A 12,696-nucleotide genomic window follows, 5' to 3' on the forward strand; every position below is an offset into this window, starting at 1 on the left:
GCCTCTCAAGTAACTGGGATTACAGGTGTACACCACCACATCCAGCTAATTTCTGTACGTTTAGTAGAGACAGGGGTTTTACCATATTGGCCAGACTGGTCTTGAACTCCTGAGCTCGAGTGATCCGACTGCTTCAGCCTCCCAAAGTGCTGAGATTACATGCCTTTAGCCATTACTTTCTTTTTTTTTTTTTTTTGAGACGGAGTCTTGCTCTGTCGCCCGGGCTAGAGTGCAGTGGTGTGATCTCGGCTCACTGCAGACTCCGTCTCCTGGGTTCAAGCAATTCTCCTGCCTCAGCCTCCCGAGTAGCTGGGATTACAGACGCCCACCACTGTGCCCGGCTAATTTTTGTATTTTTTATTAGAGACGGGGTTTCACCATTTTGGCCAGGCTGGTCTCGAACTCCTGACGTCATGATCCACCCGCCTCAGCCTCCCAGAGTGCTGGGATTACAGGCATGAGCCACCGCGCCCGGCCTAGCGATTACTTTCTTTCTTTTTTTTTTTTTTTGAGACAGAGTCTCGCTCTGTCGCCCAGGCTGGAGTGCGGTGGCCGGATCTCAGCTCACTGCAAGCTCCGCCTACCGGGTTTACGCCATTCTCCTGCCTCAGCCTCCCAAGTAGCTGGGACTACAGGCGCCTGCCACCTCGCCCGGATAGTTTTTTGTATTTTTTAGTAGAGACAGGGTTTCACCATGTTAGCCAGGATGGTCTCGATCTCCTAACCTTGTGATCCGCCTGTCTCGGCCTCCCAAAGTGCTGGGATTACAGGCTTGAGCCACCGCGCCCGGCCAGCCATTACTTTCAATGGCAAAAACTACAATTACCTTTGAACCAACCTAAGAGACAGAAAAATGCACAGATGGACAAATATGTGAGGAAGCAATGCTGGCAGTGTGTTCCTGGAGGAAGTGAGTACACAGGGGTTTGCTATAAAATTCTTAGAATTTTTTGAGAAGTTTGGAAACTTTTATAATAAAATCTTAGAGAAAAAAACTTTAGCTATTCTTCCAAAAACATAACCTAAACTGGTTACATGATTTAAGAAAAAAAATACTATTAATAAAAGAGGATATAAGTTTTAAATTTCAAAGCATATCCACTACAGACCCTCTTTGACTTGGCCTCTTGGGGAAGGCCGGCCTGGGTTTCCAACCTGCCTTGTCTAAGACCCAGGAGGAGCTTCAGAAGTCATTAAAGGCAACAACAAAAATCTGGCAGGAATAAAGGCACAAATTATGCACGTAGCTGGCTGAGAAGGGCTTCAGGTCACTCCGTAGATATCAGCTGACTCTGCCTGTTGAGCCTAGGGCCATTGCAAGAGATACATATTCTCTATCTCCATTTCTTTTCTTTTTTTTTTTTTTTTTTTGGAGACACGGTCTCATTCTGTTGCCCAGGCTGGAGTGCAGTGGTATGATCACAACTCACTGCGGCCTCCAACTCCTGGGCTCAAGTGATCCTCTTGCCTCAGTCTCCCAAGTAACCGGGACTACAGGCATGCGCCACTGTAAATGGTCTATTTCCATTTTAAATACTGAGTCCGGTGCCCATGGCTTTGAGATTTACCTTGAGGACAACTGAAAAGTCGACGTCTTTTGTTTCCTTCAGGCCAAGAGGAATCAGGGGAATTGTAAATGCCTCCCTATGAGGAACACAACAAGGTATGTATCAACACCCCAAACCGGACCCCTGGGTATCCCACGGCCTTGTCCCCAGCAGCCCAGCTCAGGTGTGCGCCCCCTCTTTGCCCCATCCAGTACTCACCTGGCTGATGGGCTCATTTTCCATAAGGATGACTCTGGTCATGCCCCACCCTCTGCTCTAAAACTGACCCCAGCTCCCTAACACTGCTGGACCACCCCGCCTAACACATCATGCCCCTGGTATCTTCACACTGATTTATCTTCCAGTCTCAACACCTCAATGCTTCTTTTTTTTTTTTTTTTTGAGACAGCGTTTTGCTCTTGTTGTCCAGGCTGGAGTGCAATGGTGCAATCTCAGCTCACTGCAACCTCCTCCTCCTGGGTTCAAGGAATTCTCCTGCCTCAGCCCCCGGAGTAGCTGGAATTACAGGCACGTGAAACCACAACCGGCTAATTTTTGTCTATTTTTTTAGTAGTGATGGGGTTTCGCCATGTTGGCCAGGCTGGTCTCAAACTCCTGACCTCAAGTGATCTGCCCACCTCAGCCTCTCAATGTGCTGGAATGACAGGCACGAGCCTCTGCGTCCAGCCCAGTCTCAATGCTTCTTTGAGGCAGCTGTGCTGAGAGTCTATCCTGTGCCAGGGTCTGTGCCCAGTGCACTTGCTGCTCCCACCTGGGTGTACCACCCTGCTGCCCTGCGCCTCTTTTGTCAGCTCGTCATCCCCTCCTCCTCTGCTCCCCTCAGCGGGCCCTACGGCTGTGGCAGCTCTCCAGCACCCTCTCATTCGCAACTCTGGGTTCGCAGGGGCCTCTTCTTCGTAGTATCGAGGTGTCCCACCACCAGCACAGGAGATGCTGTCAGGGCAGGAGCCCCATCTGACAGAGTGCACCTGCCTCCCAGCCCAGGAGCAGACACCCTCCACCTCCTCTCCCCCAGCTGACCACTCGGTAACCACAGGTCACCCGGGGAGTGCTCCCTGAGCCTGCATCCCTAGGGGCAGGGCCAGCAGGAAGTGAACGGAGCTCAGGCTGTGTTTTGCAAACAGGGATTTAGCTCCCTGACCTGTAACAGGAGACCTCCTTGGGCTGCTCAGCCCAGCCCCACAAGAAGGCCAGGAAGGCTGGGCAGGGCGAGGGGACAATGCAGCTGTAAGCTGAACCTCGTTCTGCAAGCTGAACCTCGCTCTGCGGCACAGCTGTGCTACAGCAGGTGAGACCCATCCCGGAGGCATGGAAAGTCGGATCCTGCTGAAGGCTCCTCCAAGCTATGCAGGGCGGGAAGCCAGGTTTTGCGGCTGTCCAGGCAACAAGAAGAGGAGGAGTGAGTGTCCTAAGCCGAGCTCCAGGGCACCCCAGCCCCAGTGCGGCACTGACAGCGCCCTCTAGGTGACCTCAGTCCTCCCTGAGTTTTTCATCTGCACCATAAGGTTCTTTCTTTCCCGCCTACCTCCTAGAAGACTGTAAAGATCAACCGTGCTAAGAAAGAAACAATCTGCTTTGAAAACAGATTAGTGCAGGCTGGGTGTGGTGGCTCACACCTATAATCCCATCACTTTGGGAGGCTGAAGTGGACAGATCACCTGAGGTCAGGAGTTCCAGACCAGCCTGGCCAATATGGTAAAACCCCGTCTCTACTAAAAATACAAAAACTACCTGGGCATGGTGGTGTGCACCTGTAATCCTAGCTACTCAAGAGGCTGAGGCAGGAGAATTGCTTCAACCAGGAGGTGGAGGTAGCAGTGAGCCAAGATCACACCACCGCACTCCAGGCCTGGGTGACAGAGCAAGACTCCATCTCCGGAAAAAAAAAAAAAGATCAACCATGCTAAGAAAGAAACAATCTACTTTGAAAACAGAAGAGCGCAGGACCCAAATGCATGGTGTCGTGTTGAATCTGCACAGCTCTCCCTCTTCCCAATGACACAAGGCAGTGACTGGCCACTCTAGAGCCCAGGGACCACCCCAGGGGCCTTCGGTTCACTCTGTGGGAAGCCCTGTGTTGCATGTCCCTGCTCTTCGGCACAGCAAATGCGAGTGTGGAACAGCCAACATTTATTACCAAAGCTTGGACCCATCTTGCCTCCTCCAGAACTTGAACTTTTTGGACAAAACACTGGAATTGACCACCAGAGCATAGGCTGGGAGAACCTTCCATTAGCTGTCATATTGACCAGGCATTCAAAACTGCACAGGAGGCCAGGTGTGGTGGCTCATCTTCACCAGTTCCACCCCTTTGGCTCTGTGTTTGCAGGACCATCTTGTGGACCCCGGCCTATTTCCTGAGAAGCCGAGGAATGGTGTGCTGGGGGACAGCAGAGACAAGGAGCCCATGGCCCTGGATAGCACAGTCTATCAGGGGAGCAATTCCACCTGCATCCTCCAGGAGACCTCCCTGCGATGTTGACTCAGGACCCTGCTTCTGTCAAGACCAGCCTGGCCAACATGGTGAAACCCTGTCTCTACTAAAAATACAAAAAATTAGCTGGGCATGGTGGCACGCACCTGTAGTCCCAACTACTCAAGAGGCTGAGGCAGAAGAATCGCTTGAACATGGGAGGCAAGGTTGTGGTGAGCTGAGATCGTGCCACTACACTCCAGCCTGGGTGACAGAGAGAGACTCCATTTCAAAAAAATAAAATAAAACGGGGCCGGGCACAATGGCTCATGCCTGTAATCCCAGCACTTTGGGAAGCCGAGACAGGCGGATCACAAGGTCAGGAGTTCGAGACCAGCCTGGCTAACATGGTGAAACCCGTCTCTACTAAAAATACAAAAAATTAGCCAGGCGTGGTGGCTTGTGCCTGTAGTCCCAGCTACTCAGGAGGCTGAGGCAGGAGAATTGCTTGAACCTGGGAGGCAGAGGTTGCAGTGAGCTGAGATCCCACCACTGCACTCCAGCCTGGGCAACAAAGCGAGACTCCATCTCAAAATATATATATATATATATATAACAACAATAAAAACTGTATAGGAGCCCACAGGTAAGCCAGGCATGGGGCGTCACAAAGGGAAGAGCCAGTGAGGTTTCACACACTGACGCTTCCCCTCCAGCTCGGAAACCACCCTGGTGCCCTGCGGAGAACCAGCACCAGGAAACACACGTTCCATAGGTGACTCAAGGTTCCCAAATCCAGGGAGCTATTTTCCGACTGAGTTTCCCCCGGGGCCCACCTACTTTTTGAGCAGTCTCATGACCGCACTGAAGAGGCACGTAAATCCTTCTCTGAACTGTCTCAAAGTTATTTCTCCTTAAAAAGAAGCATTTCACTTAGCATTTTGTTTTGTTTTTGTGTGCTTTGAGACAGGACTTCTTTCTGTTGCCCTTATTGCAGTCTCGACCTCGCTGGCTCAAGTGATCTTCCCACCTCAGCCTTTTGAGTAGCTGGGACTACAGGTGTGCACCACCATGCCTGGCTCATTTTCCTATTTTTTGTAGAGATGGGGTTTCACTATGTTGCCCAGGCTGGCCTTGAACTCCTGGGCTCAAGCGATCCCCCACCTCAGCCTCCTGAAGAGCTGGGATTACAGGCATGAGGCAAGAGGGGCAGTTATTTCATAGTTGGATCTCCATTTTTGGAGATGTATTGCAATTCTGAGGGATGGTGGTGTTGGCTTTCATCTTGAAGAAATCGATTCTAAAATTGAGTTATGGAGAATGATACGATAGAGTGCCTTCAAAATTGGCCTAGGGGCCAGGCGCGGTGGCTCACAGCTGTAATTCCAGCACTTTGGGAGGCCAAGGCGAGCAGATTACTTGAGACCAGGAGTTCAAGACCAGCCTGGTCAACATGATGAAACCCTGTCTCTACTTTAAAAAAAAAAAAAAAAAAAAAAAACGCAAAAATTAGCCAAGTGTGATGGTGCACGCCTGTAATCCCAGCTACTCAGATGGCTGAGGCACAAGAATCGCTTGAACCCATGAGGTAGAGATTGCAGTGAGCTGAGATCGTGCCACTGCACTCCAACCTGGGTGAGAGAAGGAGACTCTGTGTCCAAAAAAAAAAAAGGAGGGGGGGAAGGAAATACAACCTTAAAAGGAGACTGGTATATTGCTTTGTTTTAATATGGATTTTTCTGTTTCAGTTTGTCACCTCCAGCTAGGAAACAGACTGCAGTCCAACGTAAGTATAGTGCACAGGATCTCTGTGTGTGCATAGTGGCTTCCCCTTACAGGGTCGATTTTGGCCTTAATCCCAAAAAGTATTTGTGTATACTTTTTGTTCCTTGGCAAATAAATGAGGAAATAATTAGCCAATGTTGGAAAGGTATTGTCCTAACAATGTCCCTTTAATGTTTCTTAGGAAAATTATGGTGACTCACTAAAATATCCTTGCTCGGCCGGGCGCGGTGGCTCAAACCTGTAATCCCAGCACTTTGGGAGGCCGAGACGGGTGGATCATGAGGTCAGGAGATCGAGACTATCCTGGCTAATACGGTGAAACCCCGTCTCTACTAAAAAATACAAAAAACTAGCCGGGCGACGAGGCGGGCGCCTGTAGTCCCAGCTACTCGGGAGGCTGAGACGGGAGAATGGCGTGAACCCGGGAGGCGGAGCTTGCAGTGAGCTGAGAGCCGGCCACTGCACTCCAGCCTGGGCGGCAGAGCAAGACTCCGTCTCAAAAAAAAAAAAAAAAAAATCCTTGCTCAATGTCTGTTCAGTTGAATTTAATAACATATCTTGTTAATGTTTGCCTGTCTATGAAATGTGACTACGCAGAATTGCTGAAAATTAACTATAAAATCAAAGGCATCTAACTTTTAAACTTATCTTGGTTCATCACATATATCTATACTAGATTTTATACTGTCTTCATTTTTTGTTTGTTTGTCTTGAGACACAGTCTCGCTCTGTCGGCCAGGCTGGAGTTGCAGTGGTGTGATCTCGGCTACTGAAACTTCTGACTCCCGGGTTCAAGCAATTCTGCCTCAGCCTCTGAGAAGGCAGGATTATAGGTGTGCACCACCACGTCCGGCTATTTTTTTCATTTTTGGTAGAGACAGGGTTCCACCATGTTGGCCAGGCTGGTCTCGAACTCCTGACCTCAGGTGATCTACCCGCCTCGGCCTCCCAAAGTGTTGGGATTACGGGAGTGAGCCACCGTGCCTGGCCTCACAAATGTCTTTTTGTCCAACACTGCAGGTATGTTCCAACAAATGGACTCATCCCTTCCAGTCTAGCACCTCGCTCAACCCCAAACCTGATGGTTCTCTCACTTCTCAAAGTGGGGGCTGCCACACCTAGTCTAGAACCCTATCTGGCCTCTTTGTGCAGCACCCTGGATGCACGCAGGATCTCTGGCTCAGAGGCTTCTGAAGGTGTGCTGCTCCCACTTACTCTGTGTTCTGATAGACGCCCACCGAGATGTTCAGCCCCTCCAGCTCTTCCTTGAGCATCTGCAGGTCTGAGTTGACGAAGCTCAGCTCCAGCCGCACTTGTTCCCGCACCTTTGGGTTCGTGGCCACTCTGTTCAAACAGAAGAGGGAGAGAAGTGCCCTCAGCTAGGTATCCCAGCTTCTGGGTGAGCAGACCCAATCCCCAGTCCCTGCAGGGAGGATCACAGCACGGCTTGCAGAGGAGGGTCAGGAGTGTCGGGTAAGGTATCCCAGGGACACAGGGAGCCTGCCCAGCTTGCAGCACACCTGCCAGTACCTGGAGCTGGGGACACAGGCAATGACACTGTGAGCTGCAGACATGAACTCTATGACATCCTGCAAAAAATTAGCCTTGAAAAGAGAAAACAAAACTGCTCCCAGCTATGCCCTAAAACACCATAAGATATCCACTTGAAAAGAAATGAATGATTCCTTTTGGTAGGAGAAATCAAAATAAATAAATATAGAATTTGTTTAAAAAAAAGAAAGAAATGGATAATTAGCTGGGCATGGTGGTGCATGCCTGTAGTCCCAGGCCGGAGGATTGCTTGAGCCCAGGAGGTTAATACTGCAGGGGGCTGTGATCACACCACTGCACTCCAGCCTGGGTGGCAGCGCAAGACACTGTCTCTAAAAACTAAAATAAGATAAAATGAAATAAAATATAAAAATATATACATATAAGATAGAAAGTAAAATAAAATAAATGAATGAGAAAATGAAGGGAGAAGTAATACTTCCCAATTCATTCTATGAGACTAGTATTAACAACCCAAACCTAGAAACATATAAATAGGAGTATACACCATAACCAAGTGGGATTTATCCCAGGAATGCAAGGTTGGTTTAACATCTGAAAATCAATTAATATATTATATTAACAGAATAAAGGACAAAACACATGGTGACTTCAACAGACATTGAAAAAACTACGTCACAAAATCCATCCCAGATTCATAATAAAACTTCTCAACAAAGTAGGAATAAAAAAGAATTCATGAAATCTGATAAAAGATACCTACAAAACCCCACAGTTAATATCACACTTAGTGGTGAATGACTGCTTTCCTCTTCTCATCAGGAACAAGGCAAAGATGCCTGCTTTTGCTATTTCTAATCAATGAGGCAAACAAAGAAATTAAAGGCATCCAGATTAGAAAGGAAGAAACAAAACTGTCTTTATTCACAGATGGCATTATCTTATAAATAGAAAATCCTGGCCGGGCGCGGTGGCTCAAGCCTGTAATCCCAGCACTTTGGGAGGCCGAGACGGGCGGATCACGAGGTCAGGAGATCGAGACCATCCTGGCTAACACGGTGAAACCCCGTCTCTATTAAAAATACAAAAAACTAGCGGGCGAGGTGGCGGGCGCCTGTAGTCCCAGCTACTCCGGAGGCTGAGGCAGGAGAATGGCGTAAAACCCGGGAGGCGGAGCTTGCAGTGAGCTGAGATCCGGCCACTGCACTCCAGCCCGGGCGAAAGAGCAAGACTCCGTCTCAAAAAAAAAAAAAAGAAAATCCTAATGCATCCATAAAACAAATATTAGTACTAATAAATTTAGCAAGGTCACAGGGTATAATCAATATACAAATATCAATTCTTTTATTTTTTTCTCTAGACAAGGTCTCACTCTGTCACCTAGGCTGGAATGCAATGTCACCATTATGGCTTACTACAGCCTCAACCTCCCAGGCTGAAGCCATCCTCCAGCCTCAGCCTCCCAAGGAGCTGGGACTACAGGTGCACACCACCATGCTGTCTAATTTTTGTATTTTTTTGTAGAGATGGAGTCTCATTATGTTGCCCAGGCTGGTCCAGAAATCCTGGGTTCAAGCAATCTTTCTGCCTCAGCCTCCCAAAGTGCTGGGATTACAGGCATGAGCCACTGTGCCTGGCCAACTCTATTTCTATATACTAGCAATGAACAATCTTGAAATTGAGAAAACCATTCCATTCACAATAGCATCAAAAAGAATAAAATATTCAGGAATAAACAAAAGAATCACAAGACATGTAAACTGAAAACTACAAAACAATGCTGGAGATATAGTAAAAGAAGAGCTATTCCATGTTATAGGAAGGCTCATTAATGTCAACATGTCAAGCCTCCTTAGTTGGTACATTCATTCATTGCAACCTCAATCAAAATCCCACTAACCTTTTTAACAGAAATCGACCAGCTGATTCTAAAATTCACACGGAAATGCAAAAAAAAAAAAAAAAAAAAAAAAAAAAGACCAAAAAAAAAAAAAACCTACAATAGACAAAACAATTTTGAAAAATAAGAACGGAGTTGGAAGACTTATATTGATTTTAAAATTTACTAAGAAGCTGGGCGGGGCACAGTGGCTCACATCTGTAATCCTAGCACTTTGGGAGGCTGAGGTGGGTAGATCACCTGAGGTCAGGAGTTCGAGACCAGCCTGGCCAACATGGTGAAACCCCATCTCTACTAAAAACACAAAAAATTAGACAGGCGTGGTGGCGGGAGCCTGTAATCCCAGCTACTCGGGAGCCTGAGGCAAGAGAATCACTTGAACCCAGAAGGCAGAGATTGCAGTGAGCCAAGATCACGCCACTGCACTCTAGCCTGGGCAACAAGAGCAAAATTGCATCTCAAAAAAAAAAAAAAAAAATAGCCGGGCACGGTGGCTCAAGCCTGTAATCCCAGCACTTTGGGAGGCCGAGATGGGCGGATCACGAGGTCAGGAGATCAAGACCATCCTGGCTTACACAGTGAAAAATACAAAAAACTAGCCGGGCAAGGTGGCGGGCGTCTGTAGTCCCAGCTACTCGGGAGGGTGAGGCAGGAGAATGGTGTGAACCTGGGAGGCGGAGCTTGCAGTGAGCTGAGATCCAGCCACTGCACTCCAGCCTGGGTGACAGAGCGAGACTCCGTCTCAAAAAAAGAAAATTAAAAATAAATAAATAAAAAATAAAAAATAAATTTACTAAGAAGCCAAGCCATAACCATCAAAATAGCGTGGTACCGACATAAAGATAGGCAATGAAACAGAATAAGAGTCCAGGAACAAATGTTTACATTTACATAAGTAAATCTTTATAACTGATTTTGAACAAAAGTGCCAAATCAATTCAATGTGGAAAAGATTACTGTTTCAACAAATAGTGCTAAAGCAGGCTGACATCCATAGGTACGTCAGGGTCCCTAAAACCACCCCCAAGTTCAATGTTAATCTAGGACTTGCAAAAGCCATGGCTATGGTTTACTACAGCAAAAGACACAAAGCATAATGAGCAAAGGGAAAGGCACACAGGGTGAAACTGGGAGGAGGCCCGGCCCAGACTTCTAGGGGTCCTCTCTCAATGGAATCCCACAGACCGTGCTTAACTCCCCCAGCAAGGAGTTGTGACAACACATGTAAAATGACATCTACCAGGGAAGCTCAGAGACTCCATGTCCAGGGTTTTTACTGGGGGCTGATAGCATAGGCACCTCTGCCCGGCATGCTCCAAAATTCTGGATTCCCAGAAGGAAGGCAAGTGGTTCCACATAAACCATACCATTTGTACAAACAGTTAAGGCATAGTGAGTCAATCTTATCAGTCCGGGAATGATGAGAACACTTCTAAAACTGAAGTTTCTAGACACCAGCCAAAGGCCAGTCTTACAAGCAGGGCTTTCTAAGGAGAGCAGTTCTGGGCCTGATATGTGAACTCTTTTCTGCAAAATAGGTAAGAATTAACATAAATCTAAATGGCACACCATTTACAAACACTGTCCAAACAGGTTATAGGCTGCAACAAGAGCTATACCTCTAAAACTTCTAGAAGAAAATACAGGATGCAATCTTCATGACCTTAGGTTGGATAAAATATTCTTAGCTACACACGAAAAGGACAATCCATAAAAAAAGAAATCGGGACAGGCGCAGTGGTTCACGCTTGTAATCCCAGACGAGCCTAGCCAATATGGTGAAACCCCATCTCTACTAAAAATACAAACAAAATTAGCTGGGGGTGGTGGCAGGCACCTGTAGTCCCAGCTACTTGGGAGGCTGAGGCAGGAGAATCGCTTGAACCAAGGAGGCATAGGCTGCAGTGAGCCGAGATTGCATCACTGCATTCCAGCCTGGTGACATAGAAAGACTGTGTCTCAAAAAAAGAAAAAGAAAAAAGAAGGCCAGGGGCAGTGGCTCACACCTGTAATCCCAGCACTTTGGGAGGCCGAGACAGGTGGATCACCTGAGGTTGGGAGTTCGAGACCAGCCTGACCAACATGGTGAAACTCCATCTCTACCAAAAATACAAAATTAACTGGGTGTGGTGGTGCATGCCTATAATCCCAGATATTCGGGAGGCAGAGGCAGAAGAATCGCCTGAACCCAGGAGGCGGAGGTTGCAGTGAGCTGAGATCACACCACTGCACTCCAGCCTAGGCAACAAGAGTGAAACTCCATCTCAAAAAAAAAAAGAAAAAGAAAATGAAAAGACAAGCCACAGACTGGGAAAAAATACTTTCAAATTATCATCTAATAAAGAATCTGTATCCTGGCTGGATGCAGTGGCTCACGCGTGTAATCCCAGCACTTTGGGAGGCTGAGGAGAGTGGGTCACTTCAGGCCAGGAGCTTGAGACCAGCCTGGCCAACATGGTGAAACCCCATCTCTACTAAAAATACAAAAATTAGCTGCGGAGGGGGTGGTGCACACCTGTAATCTCAGCCACTCCGGAGGCTGAGGCAGGAGAATTGCTTGAACCCAGGAGGCAGAGGTTATAGTGAGCCGAGACTGCACCACTCTACTCTAGCCTGGACAACAGAGTGAGACTCCCTCTCAAAAAAAAAAAAAAAAGTTTTCAAGTAGAGCTTTTGAAACCTACTCAAAGGCCTTATAGATGCTCCCTCGTGTTATAGATTAGGAATCACCACTAAAATAACAGAAACAGTAACAGCCAGGTTGTAAGCCAGGCCTTACAACCTGTTGGTGAACTTTAGACTGGTAGAGAATCATCCTCATTTCATGGATGAGGAAGCCTGAGGTTCATTAGCCAAGAGCTCCCGGCCATCCAGAGAGACTATGAGTATCTGACCTCTGTCCCTTCCTCTGCTGATGAAAACCCAGCAACTGGTCACCTGATTGCACACGTGCACATTTGGACTCCCCCAGACAATAAGATACTGGAAGCTCAGCTTGGTGAATTTCATCAATTTAGAGATTTTTGTGTGTGTATGGCTATGACACCAGTAAGAATACATTTCAGGCCGGGCACAGTGGCTCACATCTGTAATCCCAGCATTTTGAGAGGTTGAGGCAGGCGGATCACTTGAAGCCAAGAATTCAAGATCAGTCTGGGCCACATGGCAAAACCCCGTCTCTACTAAAAAGACAAAAATTAGCCAGGCGTAGTGGCACATGCCTGTAGTCCCAGCTACTCAGGAGGCTGAGGTATAAGAATCGCTTGAACCCAGGAGATGGAAGTTGCAGTGAGCTGAGACTGCACCACAGTACTCCAGCCTGGGTGACAGAGCGAGACTCCATCACGAAAAATAGAAAAAAGAAATACATTTTATTTTACAACTCAGTACATGCATGCACACACACACACACAGACACATGCCCCTTCAACAAAAGTCTCAAAAAAGTCATAGGCGTGATCCACTCCAGCATATTCTATTCTACTCTAATAACTTCTTTTTTAAAAAAAATCATGTCT

The 12,696-nt window shown here is 47.5% G+C and overlaps 1 protein-coding gene across 2 annotated transcripts in view; it reads right to left on the reverse strand.

Annotated features, from left to right (window-relative positions):
- RHPN2 (rhophilin Rho GTPase binding protein 2) overlaps positions 1 to 12,696 on the reverse strand; it is an 87,644-nt gene that overhangs the window by 41,682 nt on the left and 33,266 nt on the right. For both annotated transcript variants that reach the window (XM_033225616.1, XM_033225615.1), the window contains exons 3-4: positions 6,982 to 7,110; positions 1,569 to 1,644 (exon numbers count right to left, since the gene is read on the reverse strand). In XM_033225616.1, coding sequence (XP_033081507.1) covers positions 1,569 to 1,644; positions 6,982 to 7,110 — 205 coding nt within the window. The remainder of the gene's footprint in view (positions 1 to 1,568; positions 1,645 to 6,981; positions 7,111 to 12,696) is intronic.

The sequence above is a fragment of the Trachypithecus francoisi genome, unplaced genomic scaffold (assembly GCF_009764315.1).
Source record: "Trachypithecus francoisi isolate TF-2019V2 unplaced genomic scaffold, Tfra_2.0 Lachesis_group12, whole genome shotgun sequence".
In the NCBI taxonomy this organism is placed as follows: Eukaryota; Metazoa; Chordata; class Mammalia; order Primates; family Cercopithecidae; genus Trachypithecus; species Trachypithecus francoisi.